The following is a 24,005-nucleotide window of genomic DNA, read 5'->3' as shown; positions in this document are numbered from 1 at the left end:
TAGGAAAAGAATGGTTATCAGTTTGCTTTGGTACATTCACATCTGCATCAGCATCATACCTGGCGAAAGAATGGTTGTTAGTTGCATCATTACTCATCAGGCATTAGCAGGTAACACATTCAGTTTCCCATCATCATCATCATCATCAGGGTTAACGTTACCCTTATTATCAGTTTGGGGAAGGGTGTCAGGGACATAGTATGCAACCATCCGCCCCAAGTCAGTCCCCAATAAAACATCAGTGGGCAAATTTTCAGACACTCCCACCTCCCTCAACCCGCTCCCAGCACCCCAATCAAGATAGACCTGGGCAACTAGCAAGGGACAACGGGTGCCTCCAATCCCAGTGACAGTCAGGGTTTTCCCCTCGACAAACTCTTCAGGGGCCGCCAGTCCAGGACGGATGAGGGTTCGTTCAGCCCCGGTGTCCTTGAGGCCTGTAGCAAGACGGGCCCCCACCTGAACAGGTTGAACGTTGTCGTCAGCCCTCCCAACCACACCTCCCACCAAAAGAACAGAGGCGTTGGGCCCGGGGGCCTTGGCTGGGGGGATCTTCGGCCTATTCGGACAGGCGTAAAAGAAGTGACCAGGCCGCTGGCAGTGGTGACACAGGCGACTGTCAGTAGCCGGCCTGTTGGCAACAGGGACAGGGCCTCCGGAGGGACGGCTAGCTGGGGCATTGGGGTTGGGTGCAGGCTTACCCCCTCTCCAGCTGGTGGTGACTAGCCTCCACGTCTCTGGCTTCTGGTTGGCCTCGTAGTTGTCAGCGATCTGCGCTGCTTTGTCCGCATTCGTTGGTTCGCGGTCCAGGATGAACTGTCAGACCTCAGCTGGGCAGAGATGCAGGAACTGGTCTTTGATCATCAGGTCCCGTAGCTGCTCAAAGGATTCAACGGACAGTCCATGGATCCACTGGTCAAAGTGGGTCCTGAGTCCTTGCACCACATCACTGTAGCTATCGTGTGGGCCACATTGGAGGTGCCGGAACTTCTTTCGGGAATACCTCAGGTATCAGCCGGTATTTGGCGATCAGCGCCTGCTTTATGGCGTCATAGTCGTCATCGGCTTCTGGCGGAGGAGAAGCAAATGCCTCCAGGGCTTTGCCTTTTAGCCCTGGGGTCAAGTACCTTGCCCATTGGTCTCAAGGCAGCTGGTACTGTCTGCAGGCTTTCTCAAAGGCTCGCAGAAACGTGTCCAAGTCCCCTTCTTTTTCCATCCCGGGAAAATGCTCTGGCCGGGGTTTAGGAGTCTGGAGGCTGCTGGGCTCCCTGCTTCGGGCTGTGGGGGCATTCCACCCCCGCTGGAGCATCTCCAGCTCATGGGCTCTCTGAGCTTGGCGCTCGGCTTGGGCCTCCTGCCGGTATAGCTGGATCATCTGCAGACGTCCCACATGGTCTTCGGCAGGGAGTTGCTGCAGGGCGAATTGGAGATAGGGGTCCAGGACTTCCTGGCTTCTGGACTGCACCAGCTGGACCCCTGCGGCTGCACCATCGGCACTAGTGCTGCCTTCTGCGCCCTGGCTCTCTTCCCATTGCACTAGAGCCGTGACCAACTGGGCTTTGGTCTTGTCGGTGACATCAATCTGCCTTGACGTGCACAGGGACCTCAGGGTGTCCTTATTAAGCTGCTTATAATAAGATTCTCCCTGCGTAGCCATGGTTGCCAAATAAAAGATAGGAAAGAAAAATGAAGAAACGGGAGGGGATACTTGCACGTACACAAAAATGTCTCAGGACTAATAACCACTGAGTCTGTTCTCCAAAACCTATGATGCAGGATTCGCGCAGGAACCGTGCAGGTTTTTAGTGAGAGGAATGATTGCTCAATCCAAATCACTAATGCTCTAGGATTATCCCACCGCTCTGCCACCAATATGTGACGAACAGCCCACCGCTGTTCGTCCAAATACGGGCGACTGACGGGGGTCCCGCTGTCACCAAAACGCGACGGACAGCGGACCCTGTGTCACCACTATGTCACAATCCCACCACTGACACCGGTGTATCAGCGGACGGAGGGACGTGACACAATGCCGGCACACGGCTATCACAGGCGCAGTGGGGGCTTATCTTAGTTATCCCACCACTGGCACCATGTGACCAAAAATTATCCGGCAAGCTAATCTCGCTCTACAATTTGCCGCAGGGGGTATTTTGGGTGCCCCACCACTGCTATCAATCTTCAAAGTACTGCAGGGATTTATGTACATCCCACTTTCTCAGTTCCACTTTGGAACTCGCAGCTCTCTGGCGCCCCCCTTACCCTCAGGTCAGTCAGGGAACTGCACCTAGGATAATTAGTCGCCGGATGGGCTGCCTGTTGCGAACCGGCAATTAGGCTTCTGCAGTAAGGGAATTATCAATGCTGTGGCCGCAGCCCCTCATTCAGCAATATAAGACCCTTCTGTACTGCCAGCAAGCCGCAATCACCATACACAATGCGCTGCCACCAGCTCCTGGTTTCTCCGCTTAAGTTATAGACTCAAGGGAGGGGTTCGAAGCCAACCCACAAAATAGTAGCGATTATCTTACAAAGGCGTATAGTTCGATTCTTAGAGCATAGAGACAGAACTAAATAATTTTATAATTTATTCCCCGAAAAAGTAGGGCAGTGGTTACAGATAAAAGTTGCTATAAAATTGAGACATTAATTATGTACAGTTACAAATATAAAATAAAAGATGGATGAACATAGAAAGTACACTCACGATTGTTCATGGCTCTTTAGGCAAAACCATGCGGCGGAGAAAGAAGGCGGAGCCACACATCTCCACTCATCTGGAGTTCTTGTCAGCACGAGGATTGGAGCTCTTCTCAGCTGAGGCTGAGAGAAGCCAAATGGTGCGACAGGAAGTGTCCTGGTTTATAACACTTGGGGGGGAAGGGAGGCTACTGCAGTGTGCAATGTAACTGAGACACTGGCAGGCAGCTTCTCAAGGAAATGGATGGTTTTTAGCACATTCCAACAGAAAACATATCTTGCAGACATTGTACATCAGACCTCCCCCCTTAAGAGGGCGCTAAGGAGGCATTACCTCTCGGTAATCAGCCATGCGCACCTCAGTGGGTTCGCCCCGGCGGGACAACCCATCGGCATTGCAGTTTTCACTGCCCTTCCTGTGTTTTACAGTGAAGTCGTACTGTTGAAGGGCAAAGCTCCAGCGGAGCAACCTTCCATTGGTTCCGGACACTGTGTGCAACCAGCTCAGAGGGTTGTGGTCGGTTACCACCGTGAAGGCGCGCCCGTACAGGTAGGGCTGCAAGCGTTGCAGTGCCCACACCATGGCCAGACACTCCTTCTCGATGGTCGAGTATGCCACTTCCCTCAGCAAAAGTTTCCAGCTCAGGTACAACACGGGGTGCTCTTGGTCCCCCGAGTCGACCTGGCTGAGCACAGCACCGAGGCCAAACTCGCTGGCATCGGTCTGTACCAGAAACGGGCGACTGCTGTCGACTGCTCTCAACACTGGAGAGTTGCACAGGGCTGCTTTCAAAGCTTGGAAAGCCGCCTCAGTCATCTGTCCAGTTGACTGTTTGGGGTAGCCTCTGCTTGGTGAGGTCCGTCAAGGGTTTTGCAATGGCGCTATAGTCCTGTACGAATCGCCTATAGTACCCTGCAGTGCCCAAGAAGGACTTCACCTGTTTCTTGGTCCTGGGGGTGGGCCAGGACACGATTGCGTCCACTTTTCCTAGCTCCAGACTCATGAAACCCCCGCCTACCCGGTGCCCCAGGTAGTGGACCTCATGCATGCCTATCTGGCACTTCCCCGGCTTGATGGTCAGGCCTGCCTGGTGAAGATGCTTGAGCACCTCCTGGAGGTGCTGAAGGTGTTCCTCCCAGGTGGAACTGAAGACGGCAATATCGTCTAAGTACGCCACCGCGTACTCCTCCAGTCCCCAAAGCAGGTGGTTGACCATCCGCTGGAAAGTGGCAGGGGCATTCTTCATGCCGAAGGGCATGACCGTGGACTCGTACAGTCCAAAGGGGGTGATAAAGGCGGATTTCTCCTGCGCCTCAGGGCTCAGGGGAATCTGCCAGTATCCCCGACTCAAATCCATGATGGATATGTAGTTTGCTTTTGCCAACCGCTCGAGCAGATCCTCGATGCGCGGCATCGGGTGGGCATCAGAGGTTGTGATGGCGTTGAGCCCCCTGTAGTCCAAGCAGAACCGGGTGGTTCGATCCTTTTTAGGCACGAGGACTACAGGTGAAGCCCACGCGCTTTTTGACCGTCGAATCACCCCCAGCCTTAACATCTCATCGATCTCTTGGCGCATGACTTGTTGCACCGTGTCAGAGATCCGATAAGGTGTTCACCGTAATGGGGCGTGATTCCCGGTGTCCACCTCATGAACCGCTAACTCCGTCCTCCCCGGTTGGTTGGTGAACACGGCCCGGAAGGGTTCCAGGGTGGCCATCAACTGCAACCGCTGAGATACGGTTAGCAAACCACTTATCTCCATATTCTCAATGGACCCATCAGCCTTGGCTTGGGCCAGCATGTCCAGGAGGGGATCTTCTTCCCCGTCCTCTGGCAGATTGCAGACCGGTAGGACGCAAGCTTCACGTTCGTAGTGCGCCTTCAGCATGTTGACGTGAAAGGCCTTGCGCCTACCCCGAGCATGGTCAAGCATGACCACGTAGGTGACCGGGTTGAGCTGTTGGTGGATGACGTACGGGCCTTCCCAGGCTGCCTGAAGCTTATCCGTTGGTACAGGGACCAGCGCCCAGACCTTTTGACCCACCTGGTAGGTCCGCTCCCGGGCGTTCTGGTCGTACCAGCGCTTCTGGACAGCCTGACCCTGCGTCATGTTGTCATGCACCAACTGCGTAAAGGTCTGCATCTTGTCGCGGAAGCGCATGACATAATCCACGATGGACACTTCTGTGGGGTTTGGCTCATCTTCCCAGGATTCTCTTATCAACCCAAGAGGTCCCCGGACTCGCCTGCCATACAGGAGCTCGAAGGGGGAGAACTCGGTCGAGGCCTGCGGAACTTCTCTGTAAGCGAACAGCAGGTGTGGGAGGTACCGCTCCCAGTCGCGCCCTTGGGTCTCAACCAGTATGCGGAGCATCTGTTTGAGGGTACCGTTGAAGCATTCACACAAACCATTAGTCTGTGGGTGATACGCACTCGATACCATGTGCGTCACCTGCATTTTCTCACAGAGAGCCTCCATTAGGCGAGACATGAATTGGGTCCCTTGATCGGTAAACATCTCTCTGGGAAATCCTACCCTTGAAAAGATGGTCACCAGTGCGTCAGCCACCTTATCTACCCTGATTGAAGACAGAGCTACTGCCTCTGGGTACCAGGTAGCGTAGTCTACCACGGTGAGAATGTATCGCTTTCCAGAGCTGCTGGGGACGGACAGCGGTCCTACAATGTCCACCGCGATTCTCTGGAAAGGCTCCTCTATCACCGGCAAAGGAATAAGGGGAGCCTTAAGAGCAGGCCCCGCCTTACCCACTTTTTGACAATGGGCACAGGAGCGGCAGTAGTGTGTTACATCTGTCCCCATCTTGGGCCAATAGAAGTGTTGAGACAGCCGTGCCTTTGTTTTGCTGATCCCCAAGTGTCCAGCGAGTGGAATCTCATGGGCAATCCGCAACAACTCAGTTCTGAACTGATAGGGGACGACCAGCTGTCTTTCCCTCAACCACTCCTTTTTAGGATCTCCGGGTACTGTCTCCCGGTACAACCTTCCCCGTTCCCAGAACACCCTCTCCTTATCAGACTTGGAGGTGGGCGTCTTGGCGAGACCTCTCAATTTCTCCAGGCTGGCATCTGAGTGCAGAGCAGCCTGGAACTCCATGCTGGATGCTGCCAGAAGTGACGTCAGGGTATCTTCCTTACTGGGACCCTCTGGAACCGGCTCTGGGTTCACCTCTGGTTCAGTCTCTCCTGTAGCAGCAGAGAGTCCAGAAGACAGTGCGTTACCTGCGATCTGGGCACTCTGACTGCGTGTGACAGCTGCTATGTATGCTGCCTCCCTGGGGATTTCTACAGACCCACCAGCCGGTGCTGCCCTGGACTCTACCTCCCCATCCACCCCCAACACTTCAGGAGCAGTGCTACTTATGGGCCAGTTACCTTCCTCGGTGGCACTGGTCAGTTGCATGGCATTACCTTCCTCATGGTCCCCATGCACCTCCCCATTTCCTTAAGCACCATTGCTTGCTTCTGCCAGGGGTTCCTCAGCCGTCTCACTCCGCAGAGTGACGGGGCTGAGCACCTCGGTACCTGTGGACACATCTACCATTTCAAAGAAAGGGTTAACGGGTTCAGTCGGCACAGATACATCAACATCATCATCGTCCTTCCTAGGAAAAGAATGGTTATCAGTTTGCTTTGGTACATTCACATCTGCATCAGCATCATACCTGGCGAAATAATGGTTGTTAGTTGCATCATTACTCATCAGGCATTAGCAGGTAACACATTCAGTTTCCCATCATCATCATCAGGGTTAACGTTACCCTTATTATCAGTTTGGGGAAGGGTGTCAGGGACATAGTATGCAACCATCCGCCCCAAGTCAGTCCCCAATAAAACATCAGTGGGCAAATTTTCAGACACTCCCACCTCCCTCAACCCGCTCCCAGCACCCCAATCAAGATAGACCTGGGCAACTAGCAAGGGACAACGGGTGCCTCCAATCCCAGTGACAGTCAGGGTTTTCCCCTCGACAAACTCTTCAGGGGCCGCCAGTCCAGGACGGATGAGGGTTCGTTCAGCCCCGGTGTCCTTGAGGCCTGTAGCAAGACGGGCCCCCACCTGAACAGGTTGAACGTTGTCGTCAGCCCTCCCAACCACACCTCCCACCAAAAGAACAGAGGCGTTGGGCCCAGGGGCCTTGGCTGGGGGGTTCTTCGGCCTATTCGGACAGGCGTAAAAGAAGTGACCAGGCCGCTGGCAGTGGTGACACAGGCGACTGTCAGTAGCCGGCCTGTTGGCAACAGGGACAGGGCCTCCGGAGGGACGGCTAGCTGGGGCATTGGGGTTGGGTGCAGGCTTACCCCCTCTCCAGCTGGTGGTGACTAGCCTCCACGTCTCTGGCTTCTGGTTGGCCTCGTAGTTGTCAGCGATCTGCGCTGCTTTGTCCGCATTCGTTGGTTCGCGGTCCAGGATGAACTGTCAGACCTCAGCTGGGCAGAGATGCAGGAACTGGTCTTTGATCATCAGGTCCCGTAGCTGCTCAAAGGATTCAACGGACAGTCCATGGATCCACTGGTCAAAGTGGGTCCTGAGTCCTTGCACCACATCACTGTAGCTATCGTGTGGGCCACATTGGAGGTGCCGGAACTTCTTTCGGGAATACCTCAGGTATCAGCCGGTATTTGGCGATCAGCGCCTGCTTTATGGCGTCATAGTCGTCATCGGCTTCTGGCGGAGGAGAAGCAAATGCCTCCAGGGCTTTGCCTTTTAGCCCTGGGGTCAAGTACCTTGCCCATTGGTCTCAAGGCAGCTGGTACTGTCTGCAGGCTTTCTCAAAGGCTCGCAGAAACGTGTCCAAGTCCCCTTCTTTTTCCATCCCGGGAAAATGCTCTGGCCGGGGTTTAGGAGTCTGGAGGCTGCTGGGCTCCCTGCTTCGGGCTGTGGGGGCATTCCACCCCCACTGGAGCATCTCCAGCTCATGGGCTCTCTGAGCTTGGCGCTCGGCTTGGGCCTCCTGCCGGTATAGCTGGATCATCTGCAGACGTCCCACATGGTCTTCGGCAGGGAGTTGCTGCAGGGCGAATTGCAGATAGGGGTCCAGGACTTCCTGGCTTCTGGACTGCACCAGCTGGACCCCTGCGGCTGCACCATCGGCACTGGTGCTGCCTTCTGCGCCCTGGCTCTCTTCCCATTGCACTAGAGCCGTGACCAACTGGGCTTTGGTCTTGTCGGTGACATCAATCTGCCTTGACGTGCACAGGGACCTCAGGGTGTCCTTATTAAGCTGCTTATAATAAGATTCTCCCTGCGTAGCCATGGTTGCCAAATAAAAGATAGGAAAGAAAAATGAAGAAACGGGAGGGGATACTTGCACGTACACAAAAATGTCTCAGGACTAATAACCACTGAGTCTGTTCTCCAAAACCTATGATGCAGGATTCGCGCAGGAACCGTGCAGGTTTTTAGTGAGAGGAATGATTGCTCAATCCAAATCACTAATGCTCTAGGATTATCCCACCGCTCTGCCACCAATATGTGACGAACAGCCCACCGCTGTTCGTCCAAATACGGGCGACTGACGGGGGTCCCGCTGTCACCAAAACACGACGGACAGCGGACCCTGTGTCACCACTATGTCACAATCCCACCACTGACACCGGTGTATCAGCGGACGGAGGGACGTGACACAATGCCGGCACACGGCTATCACAGGCGCAGTGGGGGCTTATCTTAGTTATCCCACCACTGGCACCATGTGACCAAAAATTATCCGGCAAGCTAATCTCGCTCTACAATTTGCCGCAGGGGGTATTTTGGGTGCCCCACCACTGCTATCAATCTTCAAAGTACTGCAGGGATTTATGTACATCCCACTTTCTCAGTTCCACTTTGGAACTCGCAGCTCTCTGGCGCCCCCCTTACCCTCAGGTCAGTCAGGGAACTGCACCTAGGATAATTAGTCGCCGGATGGGCTGCCTGTTGCGAACCGGCAATTAGGCTTCTGCAGTAAGGGAATTATCAATGCTGTGGCCGCAGCCCCTCATTCAGCAATATAAGACCCTTCTGTACTGCCAGCAAGCCGCAATCACCATACACAATGCGCTGCCACCAGCTCCTGGTTTCTCTGCTTAAGTTATAGACTCAAGGGAGGGGTTCGAAGCCAACCCACAAAATAGTAGCGATTATCTTACAAAGGCGTATAGTTCGATTCTTAGAGCATAGAGACAGAACTAAATAATTTTATAATTTATTCCCCGAAAAAGTAGGGCAGTGGTTACAGATAAAAGTTGCTATAAAATTGAGACATTAATTATGTACAGTTACAAATATAAAATAAAAGATGGATGAACATAGAAAGTACACTCACGATTGTTCATGGCTCTTTAGGCAAAACCATGCGGCGGAGAAAGAAGGCAGAGCCACACATCTCCACTCATCTGGAGTTCTTGTCAGCACGAGGATTGGAGCTCTTCTCAGCTGAGGCTGAGAGAAGCCAAATGGTGCGACAGGAAGTGTCCTGGTTTATAACACTTGGGGGGAAGGGAGGCTACTGCAGTGTGCAATGTAACTGAGACACTGGCAGGCAGCTTCTCAAGGAAATGGATGGTTTTTAGCACATTCCAACAGAAAACATATCTTGCAGACATTGTACATCACAGTCTGTACTGTTACACACTTAACATTATTGCTGGTCCATACAATCAGGGCAACTGTTACCACTCACCTTTCGTGTCTCCCCTTTTTCCCTCATAGACTGTAAGCTTGTGAGCAGGGCCCTCATTCCTCTTGGTATCTGTTATGATCTATGTGATTATTGTTATGCTGTAATGTCTATTGTCTGCACAAGTCCCCTCTGAAATGTAAAGTGCTGCGGAATATGTCGGCGCTATAGAAATAAAATTATTATTATATTATTATAACTGGATATTGAGCAGGGACTTAGTAGCAAGGAGTCCCCGAAGCAGGCTACATGTGCCGTACAAGTAGAGTTCATAGGAACATCGGATAGGAGGAACTCCAGTGTAACTCATTACTAGGAGTACTTCATCTAAAGGCGCTATAGAGGAGACGTTCAGAAAGGCACATATGTTGGCGGGGCGTTGGAAAGGAGTACTTCATCTGGCCTGGAGGTTGACTGAGTCCCTGACCCGGAGGACACGACACGGAGGCAGGCACTTGTTTGCACAACAGACTGTGAGTAAAGCTTTGGAACTGCATGCTCTGGTCTCCTCCACTTATTCCTGTGCAACACACCCGGCACTGCTACATGTTGGTGCTCGACATTGCCTCACCTACGCCTTCCCTTTGCCTCTACATCTACACTGCCCTGGGTCTACAGCTTTACCTGTGGGGAGCTATAACATCTTTGCTGCGCCACACCATCAGTCCCAGAGTATCTGCATGCAGCGTCGGCTTAACACCTCCCTTGCCGAACACCACAGGTGGCGTCACAAACTATTCATTTCCACTACATTTCACCATTCAATCTCCCTTTTACTTGGGCGCCCAGGCCCACGGACCGGGTCACCGCTGCTGTGACCTTCCCATCTGAGAGACCGGCCCGGTACCGAGTACCCCACAGCCCTGGGAGGGTGACCCACAGTCACTGTGTACATACATTACATTACTGATCCTGAGTTACATCCTGTATTATACCCCAGAGCTGCATTCACTTTTCTGCTGCTGCAGTCACTGTGTACATACATTACATTACTGATCCTGAGTTACATCCTGTATTATACTCCAGAGCTGTACTCACTATTCTGCTGGTGAAGTCACTGTGTACATACATTACATTACTGATCCTGAGTTACCTCCTGTATTATACTCCAGAGCTGCACTCACTATTCTGCTGGTGCAGTCACTGTGTACATACATTACATTACTGATCCTGAGTTACATCCTGTATTATACCCCAGAGCTGCACTCACTATTCTGCTGGTGCAGTCACTGTGTACAGACATTACATTACTGATCCTGAGTTACATCCTGTATTATACTCCAGAGCTGTACTCACTATTCTGCTGGTGCAGTCACTGTGTACATACATTACATTACTGATCCTGAGTTACCTCCTGTATTATACTCCAGAGCTGCACTCACTATTCTTCTGGTGCAGTCACTGTGTACATACATTACATTACTGATCCTGAGTTACCTCCTGTATTATACTCCAGGGCTGCACTCATTATTCTGCTGGTGCAGTCGCTGTGTACATACATTACATTACTGATCCTGAGTTACATCCTGTATTATACCCCAGAGCTGCACTCACTATTCTGCTGGTGCAGTCACTGTGTACATACATTACATTACTGATCCTGAGTTACATCCTGTATTATACCCCGCAGCTGTACTCACTATTCTGCTGGTGCAGTCACTGTGTGCATACATTACATTACTGATCCTGAGTTACAGTGTGTATTATACCCCAGAGCTGCACTCACTATTCTGCTGGTGCAGTCACTGTGTACATACATTACTGATCCTGAGTTACATCCTGTATTATACTCCAGAGATGCACTCACTATTCTGCTGGTGCAGTCACTGTGTACATACATTACTGATCCTGAGTTACATCCTGTATTATACCCCAGAGCTGCACTCACTATTCTGCTGGTGCAGTCACTGTGTACATACATTACATTACTGATCCTGAGTTACATCCTGTATTATACCCCAGAGCTGCACTCTCTATTCTGCTGGTGCAGTCACTGTGTACATACATTACTGATCCTGAGTTACATCCTGTATTATACCCCAGAGCTGCACTCACTATTCTGCTGGTGCAGTCACTGTGTACATACATTACATTACTGATTCTGAGTTACATCCTGTATTATACCCCAGAGCTGCACTCACTATTCTGCTGGTGCAGTCACTGTGTACATACATTACTGACAATGAGTTACCTCCTGTATTATACCCCAGAGCTGCACTCACTATTCTGCTGGTGCATTCACTGTGTACATACAGTACACTACTGATCCTGAGTTACCTCCTGTATTATACCCCAGAGCTGCACTCACTATTCTGCTGGTGCAGTCACTGTGTACATACATTACTGATCCTGAGTCACAGCCTGTATTATAACCCAGAGCTGCACTCGCTATTCTGCTGGTGCAGTCACTGCGTACATACATTACTGACAATGAGTTACCTCCTGTATTATACCCCAGAGCTGCACTCACTATTCTGCTGGTGCATTCACTGTGTACATACAGTACATTACTGATCCTGAGTCACCTCCTGTATTACACCCCAGAGCTGCACTCACTATTCTGCTGGTGCAGTCACTGTGTACATACATTACATTACTGATCCTGAGTTACATCCTGTATTATTCTCCAGAGTTGCACTCACTATTCTCCTGGTGCAGTAACTGTGTACATACATTACATTACTGATCCTGAGTTACATCCTATATTATACTCCAGAGCTGCACTCACTATTCTGCTGGTGCGGTCACTGTGTATATACATTACATTACTGATCCTGAGTTACATCCTGTATTATTCTCCAGAGCTGCACTCACTATTCTGCTGTTGCAGTCATTGTGTACATACATTATTGATCCTGAGTCACCTCCTGTATTATACCCCAGAGCTGCACTCACTATTCTGCTGGTGCAGTCACTGTGTACATACATTACATTACTGATCCTGAGTTACCTCCTGTATTATACCCCAGAGCTGCACTCACTATTCTGCTGGTGCAGTCACTGTGTACATACATTACTAATCCTGAGTTACATCCTGTATTATACCCCAGAGCTGCACTCACTATTCTGCTGGTGCAGTCACTGTGTACATACATTACATTACTGATCCTGAGTTTCATCATGTATTATACTCCAGAGCTGCACTCACTATTCTGCTGGTGCAGTCACTGTGTACATACATTACATTACTGATCCTGAGTTACATCCTGTATTATTCTCCAGAGCTGCACTCACTATTCTGCTGTTGCAGTCATTGTGTACATACATTATTGATCCTGAGTCACCTCCTGTATTATACCCCAGAGCTGCACTCACTATTCTGCTGGTGCAGTCACTGTGTACATACATTACATTACTGATCCTGAGTTACCTCCTGTATTATACTCCAGAGCTGCACTCACTATTCTGCTGGTGCAGTCACTGTGTACATACATTACTAATCCTGAGTTACATCCTGTATTATACCCCAGAGCTGCACTCACTATTCTGCTGGTGCAGTCACTGTGTACATACATTACATTACTGATCCTGAGTTTCATCATGTATTATACTCCAGAGCTGCACTCACTATTCTGCTGGTGCAGTCACTGTGTACATACATTACATTACTGATCCTGAGTTACCTCCTGTAGTATTCCCCAGAGCTGCACTCACTATTCTGCTGGTGCAGTTACTGTGTACATACATTACATTACTGATCCTGAGTTACATCCTGTATTATGCTCCAGAGCTGCACTCACTATTCTGCTGGTGCAGTCACTGTGTACATACAGTACATTACTGATCCTGAGTTACCTCCTGTACTATACCCCAGAGCTGCACTCACTATTCTGCTGGTGCAGTCACTGTGTACATACATTACATTACTAATCCTGAGTTACATCCTGTATTATACCCCAGAGCTGCACTCACTATTCTGCTGGTGCAGTCACTGCGTACATACATTACATTACTGGTCCTGAGTTACCTCCTGTATTATACCCCAGAGCTGCACTCACTATTCTGCTGGTGCAGTCACTGTGTACATACATTACATTGCTGATCCTGAGTTACATCCTGTATTATACTCTAGAGCTGCACTCACTATTCTGCTGGTGCAGTCACTGTGTACACACATTATATTACTGACCCTGATTTACCTCCTGTATTATACTCCAGAGCTGCACTCACTATTCTGCTGGTGCAGTCCCTGTGTACATACATTACATTACTGATCCTGAGTTACCTCCTGAATTACACCCCAGAGCTGCACTCACTATTATGCTGGTGCAGTTACTGTGTACATACATTACATTACTGATCCTGAGTTACATCCTGTATCATGCTCCAGAGCTGCACTCACTATTGTGCTGGTGCAGTCACTGTGTACATACATTACATTACTGATCCTGAGTTGCCTCCTGTATTATACCCCAGAGCTCCACTCACTATTGTGCTGGTGCAGTCACTGTGTAGATAGATTACGTAACTGACCCTGAGTTGCATCCTGTTGTGGAGATACAGGGGTTTACAGTCGCCCAGGTCCACTTGCTGGAACCACATGGACCAAAGATCATTCCGGCCGAACGCCCGCTCTCCATTTAACATGGGTGAGAAGAAACCAGATTATACCTTAATTATCCAGACGACTATGTTTAGCAAACCAAGAAGAATGGACTTTTTATCTGTATGCTGACTTTTGGATTTAAGTTTTGATTTCTGGTGGGTCAAGAAAACAGACTTTTGCTTTTGCAAGCCTGGAATATTGACTTGTAAGCTGATATTTGATAAGTGTGCTCTTATCCTTGATGAATAGTGAGGGCCACTGATATGCTAATTATACATTGTCTAGCCAGATAGTTTGTTGATTTTTAAATCGGAGGAGGAAAATCTATTCAAATAGATTACATATTCAAACAAGCCGACTTGGTCATCACCATTCTTTCCCTTAGTTGTGAGGTTGGACTGAAGGTCACTGGTTAAATCTAAAAGCAGGTTACATGCCTGTGTATAAAGAGACTCAGAGACAGAGAGACTGAGAGACACAGCAGACATTTTGCAAAACACCCAACGGACAAGAGACAGGATTGCAGCCAATCCATCATGGCACTGTAATAAGGAGCAGGAGCGGAGTATGTCACCAAGGTACAGACGGCCAACAGTGAAAGGGAGGTTTATTTACAGGGGATAACACTGACAAAATGAACAGTACAAACGTGAATAATGAGTAATGTAAGCAGGCAAAAAGCATCAGCAGTACTAAACCGTATAAAGAGTAGCTTTCCTATGGAGGAACTTATCAGTCTGAAGGGGTCTTGATTAAAGGGTCACTCTTCTCCCACATTGGCGCTGAATCACCAGCTGCGCTTGTCTTCTGTAGTCCTCTGTATTGTGTCTTTACATTCCTCCACTGGGGTCTCAAGGGTTAATGCTGAAGGCAGAGGGGGTCCTGGGCAAACGGGGTCCCCTCTGCTCTGAGTCTTTTGTATAAGCACAGCAGCCTCTCCCTGGGGAAACAACGCCCCATCCCCGTTAGATCTCTCAGCAGGAATCAGGGGCTCTGCACCAAAACCGCGGGTACCAGAGCTACGCGCGGGGATCACGGTTCCTGCACGTGCTGCTGTCTCTGCACGTGCTGCTGTCTCTGCACTAGTTACTGTCTTTGCACTGGACGCAGACTTCTCACGAGGGTCAGGACACACCTCATCTGTCACTGCAGGCTCCAGCTTCACGTCGTCACGGGCTACGGTCTCTGCTCTGGCTTCCGTCTCTAGACAGGCCTCCACCTCTGCATGGGTCTCAGTCTTTTCACAGGGATCAGAACGCACCTTTGCTGTCACTGCAGTACCCGGCCTCACATACTCACGGTCTGCAGTCTCTGTGCACGGTACCCCAGTCTTTACTGTGTGAACGGGGGCTCTGTCTCTCTCCCTGTCTGTGTCAGCGTCCTCTCCCATCTCCTGCCCAGGCTGTCCTCTGAAAAGCACGTGCTCTTTTCTCGCCCTCTGCTGGCTTCCTGTGCTCAACCCCCTCTCTGTCCCCCGGGGAACCTGCTGCCCTGCTCAATGGTTCCGGGCATGGAGCAGAGGAGGCAGCCCTCCCCCGGCTCTTCCTGCACTTCACCCCCTTACAGCATCATCACGAGGGATACGGATCTATCATTCTATAGGAAACAACCTAAAGGTTTTCGGCTCCGGTTGGAATACAGATCTGCTCCATTGACCATCGCTTTGAGAAAGCCAGGATTGTAACCCGTTGGTCGCCTGCTCCATGGACATGTTCGGATAATCCAGGTGGTGACTCTCGTGTCAACTGGCTTTGGACCTTGTATGGATCTATGGACGGTCGTTTCCCTACACTTGTTGTTACCTCTTCTCTGTGGTGTGACACAGATGGGGTAGCCAACCCTGGGAGCTCTGACGTAACATCTGCCATTATCCCAGCAGGACAGTGGAAGGGTGAGACTCTGTAATGTGCACCACCTGGGGGAATTTTGCTGGCACTGTTCTACTTTATGTGCTATCTACCTGTTTTGTGGTTCAATAAAATATTGCCCCACTATTTTACCCTCACCCTGCATTGTCTGAGTAGCGTTATGCCCACATTTATAGGGAGAACGGGCATTAGGAAGGAGGATCCCTGGTCCATGCGGGTCAAGGTAGTGGACTTGGGCGCCCGCCGATCCCTGTTTCTGGGTCGCCCTCCCAGGGCTGTGGGGTACTCGGTACCGGGCCGGTGTCAGGGGAATGTATCACAGCAGTGGTTACCCGGTCCGTGGCCCTGGGTGCCCAAGTCAATGGGGGAATGCAGTGTAGTTAATGGAATGGAATAGTTCATGGCGCCACCTATGGTGCTCGGCAAGGGAGGTGTTAAGCCGACGCTGCAGACAGATCCTCTGGGACAGATGGTAGGATGCAGCAGTGATGGTATAGCCCTCCACAGGCAGGGCTGATGTCCCCGGGCAGTGTAGTTGTAATGGTTGTGGAAAGGCGCAGGCAGTGTAAAAGATGGTACCCAGATGTAGCGGTGCTGAATGGGTTGGCGCGAGAATGAATGGAGGACACCGAGGCTTGCAGTTCCAAAGCTTTACTCAGTCTGCGGTACACAAGGGTGCCTGCCTCCAGGCCGTGTCCTCCGGGTCAGAGACTCAGCCAACCTCCAGGCCAGATGGAAAGCTCCTCTCCAACACTCCGCCAACATGTACCTTTCCTGAACGGCTCCTCTATTGCGCCTTAAGGTGTGAAGATCCCCAGTACCGTGATACTCTGGAGTTCCTCCTGTCAGATGTTCCCAAGAATTCTACTCGTATGGCAGACAGCTGTAGCCTCTCTCGGGGACTCCCTTCTCTGGAGTCCTGGCTCTCTATTCAATTGCTGTTGTGCCCATAGTCTTAGTTGGGAGTAGTGCATTTACAGCCAACTACTCCACCAGTGTCTGCTGCAGAACCATAAGCATCCATACAACCTCGGGGCCCGGGCCCCGGCCTTGCGCTGAGAACCTATAGGCAGGGTTCCGCTTCCAACCCACGTCTCCTCTGTTCTCCTACTCCTTCGTTCCGTACTGATCCTTCTCTCTCTTATGGAAGCTGATGTTGCAGTTCTACGTCTTTCTCCTTTTCCCTTCCCGTGCCAGCTGGCTCAGATCACTGAGGCAGCTGCAGCACTCCTTCCTCCATCCCTCTCCCAGGGATCCTCACTCCTGTCTGAGTGACTTCCTACCCACCTGACCTTCTGCCAGACTGAACCTGTAATCCTACCCTTTCTGACTCTTTTATATATCTCAACTCCACCCACCTCCCAGCACATCCAGTATTCCATGCAGGGAACCACCAGAGGTGCTCTGCTACTCTCCAAGCACTGAGCTGCAATGTGGTTGTGCAGAACTACCCTGTTGTGTGGGGTGCGAGTGTTGGAGTGTGGAAAGGAGTTCCCACCTTACCTGGATGCTGGGGCACTACACCTTAGGAGAAGGTGCAGTACCTCTGTGGTGACTGAGCCTCAGGGGCGCCACATTTCCCCACAGTGGGCATAACACTACTCAGAAAACACAGGGTGAGGGTAAAACACTGTGGCAATACTTTACTGAACCACAAAACAGGCAGATCACACATAGAACGGTGCCAGCAATAATACCCCAAGATGGTGCATGTTAGTCACCCTTCTGCTGACGCGCCGGGATTAGAGCAGCTGTGACTTCAGGGCTTCCAGAGCCGACTACCCCACCTGTGGCACACACACAGAGAGGAGGTAATGACAAGCTTAGGAAGATGACAGTCCATACAAGGTACAAGGCCAGTTGACCCGAGAGTCACAACCTGGCTTCTCCAAACATCTCCATGGAGCCAGGTGACCAGGGGATCCCAACCCCCTAGCTTTCTGCAAATGTATCCATGGTTCAGCTATGGTCAGTGGAGCAGATCCGTATTCTTCCAGCTGTGGTCTCCTAGGTTGTTTCCTATAGAATGATAGATCCGTGTCCCTCGTAGGGTGCCCTGGATGTTTGGATGTCTTGGCAGAATCTCTGGCTGTCTCTCTCTCTGAGACATATCACCTCTATTTATGTTTAACAAGTGTCCTTCAGTCCAGCATCACAGATAAGGGGAAGAATGGTGAGAAGGCGCCTTCTGTGATTATACTGTATATGGGGAGAGCTGTGATTGCACTGTATATGGGGAGAGCTGTGATTATACTGTATATGGGGAGAGCTGTGATTATACTGTATATGGGGAGAGCTGTGGTTATACTTTATATGGGGAGAGCTGTGATTATACTGTATATGGGGAGAGCTGTGATTATATTGTATATGGGGAGAGCTGTGATTACATTGTATATGGGTAGAGCTGTTATTATACTGTATATGGGGAGAGCTGTGATTAGATTGTATGTGGGAAGAGCTGTGATTATACTGTATATGGGGAGAGCTGTGATTGCACTGTATATGGGGAGAGCTGTGATTATATTGTATATGGGGAGAGCTGTGATTACATTGTATATGGGGAGAGCTGTTATTATACTGTATATGGGGAGAGCTGTGATTAGATTGTATGTGGGAAGAGCTGTGATTATACTGTATATGGGGAGAGCTGTGATTGCACTGTATATGGGGAGAGCTGTGATTGCACTGTATATGGGGAGAGCTGTGATTATACTTTATATGGGGAGAGCTGTGGTTATACTGTATATGGGGAGAGCTGTGGTTACACTGTATATGGGGAGAGCTGTGATTATACTGTATATGGGGAGAGCTGTGGTTACACTGTATATGGGGAGAGCTGTGGTTACACTGTATATGGGGAGAGCTGTGATTATACTGTATATGGGGAGAGCTGTGATACTGTATATGGGGAGAGCTGTGATTATAATGTATATGGGGAAAGCTGTGATTATACTGTATATGGGGAGAGCTGTGATTGCACTGTATATGGGGAGAGCTGTGATTGCACTGTATATGGGGAGAGCTGTGATTGCACTGTATATGGGGAGAGCTGTGATTATACTGTATATGGGGAGAGCTGTGGTTATACTGTATATGGGGAGAGCTGTGATTATATTGTATATGGGGAGAGCTGTGATTATATTGTATATGGGGAGAGCTGTGATTACACTGTATATGGGGAGAGCTGTGATTATACTGTATATGAGGAGAGCTGTGGTTACACTGTATATGGGGAGAGCTGTGATTATACTGTATATGGGGAGAGCTGTGGTTACACTGTATATGGGGAGAGCTGTGGTTACACTGTATATGGGGAGAGCTGTGATTATACTGTATATGGGGAGAGCTGTGATACTGTATATGGGGAGAGCTGTGATTATAATGTATATGGGGAAAGCTGTGATTATACTGTATATGAGGAGAGCTGTGATTATACTGTATATGGGGAGAGCTGTAATTATACTGTATATGGGGAGAGCTGTGATTGCACTGTATATGGGGAGAGCTGTGATTATACAGTATATGGGGAGAGCTGTGGTTATAATGTATATGAGGAGAGCTGTGATTATACTGTATATGGGGAGAGCTGTAATTATACTGGATATGGGGAGAGCTGTGGTTACACTGTATATGGGGAGAGCTGTGATTATACTGTATATGGGGATAACTGTGATTACACTGTATATGGGAATAACTGATTATACTGTATATGGGGAGAGCTGTGATTATACAGTATATGGGGAGAGCTGTGGTTACACTGTATATGGGGAGAGCTGTGATTATACTGTATATGGGGAGAGCTGTGATTATACTGGATATGGGGAGAGCTGTGGTTACACTGTATATGGGGAGAGCTGTGATTATACTGTATATGGGGATAACTGTGATTACACTGTATATGGGAATAACTGTGATTATACTGTATATGGGGAGAGCTGTAATTACACTGTATATGGGGAGAGCTGTGATTATACAGTATATGGGGAGAGCTGTGGTTACACTGTATATGGGGAGAGCTGTGATTATACTGTATATGGGGAAAGCTGTGATTATACTGTATATGAGGAGAGCTGTGATTATACTGGATATGGGGAGAGCTGTGGTTACACTGTATATGGGGAGAGCTGTGGTTACACTGTATATGGGGAGAGCTGTGATTATACTGTATATGGGGATAACTGTGATTACACTGTATATGGGAATAACTGTGATTATACTGTATATGGGGAGAGCTGTAATTACACTGTATATGGGGAGAGCTGTGATTATACAGTATATGGGGAGAGCTGTGGTTACACTGTATATGGGGAGAGCTGTGATTACACTGTATATGGCGTCCTGGGATTAGCATTGATTATGGGGGTGCAACCTGTTCCCACTGCTATTATTCTGCACATTACTGTAGCTTCGGTACTACAGTCATGGCCAAAAGTATTGACACCCCTGCAATTCTGTCAGATAATATTCAGTTTCTTCCTGAAAATGATTGCAAACACAAATTCTTTGGTATTATTATCTTCATTTAATTTGTCTTAAATGAAAAAACGCAAAAGAGAATGAAGCAAAAAGCAAAACATTGATCATTTCACACAAAACTCCAAAAATGGGCCGGACAAAAGTATTGGCACCCTCAGCCTAATACTTGGTTGCACAACCTTTAGCCAAAACAACTGCGATCAACCGCTTCCGGTAACCATCAATGAGTTTCTTACAATGCTCTGCTGGAATTTTAGACCATTCTTCTTTGGCAAACTGCTCCAGGTCCCTGATATTTGAAGGGCGCCTTCTCCAAACTGCCATTTTTAGATCTCTCCACAGGTGTTCTATGGGATTCAGGTCTGGACTCATTGCTGGCCACCTTAGAAGTCTCCAGTACTTTCTCTCAAACCATTTTCTAGTGTTTTTGAAGTGTGTTTTGGGTTATTGTCCTGCTGGAAGACCCATGACCTCTGAGGGAGACCCAGCTTTCTCACACTGGGCCCTACATTATGCTGCAAAATTTGTTGGTAGTCTTCTGACTTCATAATGCCATGCACACGGTCAAGCAGTCCAGTGCCAGAGGCAGCAAAGCAACCCCAAAACATCAGGGAACCTCCACCATGTTTGACTGTAGGGACCATGTACTTTTCTTTGAATGCCTCTTTTTTCTCCAGTAAACTCTATGTTGATGCTTTTGCCCTAAAAGCTCTACTTTTGTCTCATCTGACCAGAGAACATTCTTCCAAAATGTTTTAGGCTTTTTCAGGTAAGTTTTGGCAAATTCCAGCCTGGCTTTTTTATGTCTCGGGGTAAGAAGTGGAGTCTTCCTGGGTCTCCTACCATACAGTCCCTTTTCATTCAGATGCCGATGGATAGTACGGGTTGACACCGTTGTACCCTCGGACTGCAGGGCAGCTTGAACTTGATTGGATGTTAGTGGAGGTTCTTTATCCAACATCCGCACAATCTTGCGTTGAAATCTCTTGTCAATTTTTCTTTTCCGGCCACATCTAGGGAGGTTAGCCACAGTGCCATGGGCTTTACACTTCTTGATGACACTGCGCACGGTAGACACAGGAACATTCAGGTCTTTGGAGATGGACTTGTAGCCTTGAGATTGCTCATGCTTCCTCACAATTTGGTTTCTCAAGTCCTCAGACAGTTCTTTGGTCTTCTTTCTTTTCTCCATGCTCAATGTTGTACACACAAGGACACAGGACAGAGGTTGAGCCAACTTTAATCCATGTCAACTGGCTGCAAGTGTGATTTAGTTATTACCAACACCTGTTAGGTGCCACAGGTAAGTTACAGGTTCTGTTAATTACACAAATTAGAGAAGCACCACAGGATGTTTCCAACAGCGCCAATACTTTTGTCCCCCCTCTTTTTTAAGTTTGGTGTGGAATTATATCCAATTTGGCTTTAGGACAATTCTTTTTGTGTTTTTTCATTTAAGACAAATTAAATGAAGATAATAATAACAAAGAATTTGTGTTTGCAATCATTTTCAGGAAGAAACTGAGTATTATCTGACAGAATTGCAGGGGTGTCAATACTTTTGGCCATGACTGTATGTGTCGTCTATGTGGAGAGTTGTCTGGACCAGCTTTGCTTTTTTTATACAGACACATCAGATCGGAATCAGTGCTGAACATGGAGATCCGCAGATGACGGAGGTTGGAGCTTTCAGAATTTGAGGATTTTCCGCTTTGGTTACGATGTTGGAGCTTTTGATCCCGGGACTCAGAGGGCAGGAACTGGGCCAAGATGGAACTGGGACAAGATTCTAATTAAAACTAGTGACTTAAGAGTAAAGACGACTTCATGTCATCATCATCCTGACAACCAGCCGATTATAAAACCCAGGAGAGGAGGACGAAGGTGACAATCGAGGAGGAGCGGCGACATGGGACCAGGTGAGGGGCAGACCTGGTGGGATTAGTGCATGTCACATTGTCCTCTGTAACTATTGTCATCGATTGAAGTTTCATCCAGACGTTTTATCATCAATATTTTATGCAAGTTTCTAATATTGTTTTTTTTCTCATTCTCAGTGCTTCTATTTGTTGTTAAGAGTTAACTAATAACATTTCTGATTCCAATTAGAGGCTCAAACCCTTCCTGACCTAATATTTCTCACAGCTGAGCGTTTGTTACCATTGTATCCTCTGTCAGCTAATATCCTGGATGTCAGACTGATACATTGTAACCTCAGCAGTGAGAAATCCAGTGCAGGGAATCTGAGGTAAGTCTCTTCTTTTTTGCTAAGGCCTTGTTCACACTTCAGTCTTTTAGAATCAGTCACAATCCGTCAAAGTGTTGAAAAAGCAAATCCTGTCCAGATTGCGAAAAACTGATGCTCCGGATCCGTCCAAGCAGCAGTTGCAGGAAATTTAAAGGAACAGAATTCTGAGAGAGAGAATTTTTAAGTGCCAGAAAGGCTGTGGGGGTTAAATTAAAGGAAGAAAAATTATTCCAGGCATGCTCAGTTTGAAAAGAAGGAATCCGTCGCTGAATTCTCTCTTGACCGACAGCGACGGATCCTGCGCCCATAGGCTTCCATTGTAGCCAACGACGGACGCCGCAGGATCCGTCGCTGTCCGACTTTTCGATGTACACAAGAGACGTTCCTCTGTCCATTGTCTCCCGTCGACGGACAGAGATTTTCTGACAGATCCATCGGATGACGGATGAAACGTGTGGCCATCCGTCACCATCCGCCACTAATACAAGTCTATGAGAAAAAACCTGATCCAGCATGAAAAAACGCTGGATCCGTTATTTTCAAAAAAAGATTGTGACTGATGTAAAAAAACTGAAGTGTGAAAGAGACTTAAGTGAGACATCTGTCACATTTCACATATCTTCTACAATGGTGGTAAAGTGGACATTTCCCCAGATTATTCTAGACCAGGGGCTCTCAACCTGTGGAGCCACATGTGGGTTGTGGGCTTGTGACCCCCTGCCGGGCAGGTGCAAGTATCAGCTGTGAGGAGCAGGTCTCCACATGGTGGGGTCACATGTGGGTTGTGGGCTTGTGACCCCCTGCTGGGCGGGTGGAAGTATCAGCTGTGAGGAGCAGGTCTCCACATGGTGGGGTCACATGTGGGTTGTGGACTTGTGACCCCCTGCTGGGTGGCTGCTGACAACAGCTGTGAAGTGCAGGTCTCCACATGGTGAGGTTTGTGACCAGCCTGTGGAGCCACATGTGGGCTTGTGACCCCCTGCTGGGTGGGTGCTGATAACAGCTGTGAGAAGCAGGTCTCCACATGGTGAGGTTTGTGACCAGCTTCTGGAGCCACATGTGGGCTTGTGACCCCCTGCTGGGTGGGTGCTGATAATAGCTGTGAGAAGCAGGTCTCCACATGGTGGAGCCACATGTGGGTTGTGGGCTTGTGACCCCCTGCCGAGCGGGTGCAAGTATTAGCTGTGAGGAGCAGGTCTCCACATGGCGGGGCCACATGTGGGTTGTGGGCTTGTGACCCCCTGCTGGGTGGGTGCAAGTATCAACTGTGAGGAGCAGGTCTCCACATGGTGAGGTTTGTGACCAGCTTCTGGAGCCACATGTGGGCTTGTGACCCCCTGCTGGGTGGGTGCTGATAATAGCTGTGAGAAGCAGGTCTCCACATGGTGGAGCCACATCATGTGGGTTGTGGGCTTGTGACCCCCTGCCGGGCGGGTGCAAGTATCAGCTGTGAGGAGCAGGTCTCCACATGGTGGGGCCACATGTGG

At 49.3% G+C, this 24,005-nt stretch overlaps 1 protein-coding gene across 2 annotated transcripts in view; it reads left to right on the top strand.

The window, feature by feature from the left end:
• The window catches only part of LOC141060370 (pregnancy zone protein-like), a 222,373-nt gene that overhangs the window by 32,337 nt on the left and 166,031 nt on the right, over positions 1-24,005 (top strand). For both annotated transcript variants that reach the window (XM_073556576.1, XM_073556575.1), the window contains exon 2: positions 21,899-22,189. In XM_073556576.1, the coding sequence (XP_073412677.1) occupies positions 22,180-22,189 (10 nt within the window). In that variant the 5' untranslated portion in view covers positions 21,899-22,179. The remainder of the gene's footprint in view (positions 1-21,898; positions 22,190-24,005) is intronic.

This window comes from Dendrobates tinctorius, unplaced genomic scaffold, assembly GCF_039654945.1.
Source record: "Dendrobates tinctorius isolate UK_male_01 unplaced genomic scaffold, ASM3965494v1 ptg000236l, whole genome shotgun sequence".
NCBI classification, from domain to species: Eukaryota; Metazoa; Chordata; class Amphibia; order Anura; family Dendrobatidae; genus Dendrobates; species Dendrobates tinctorius.
This window is presented reverse-complemented; position numbering and strand designations above follow the sequence as displayed.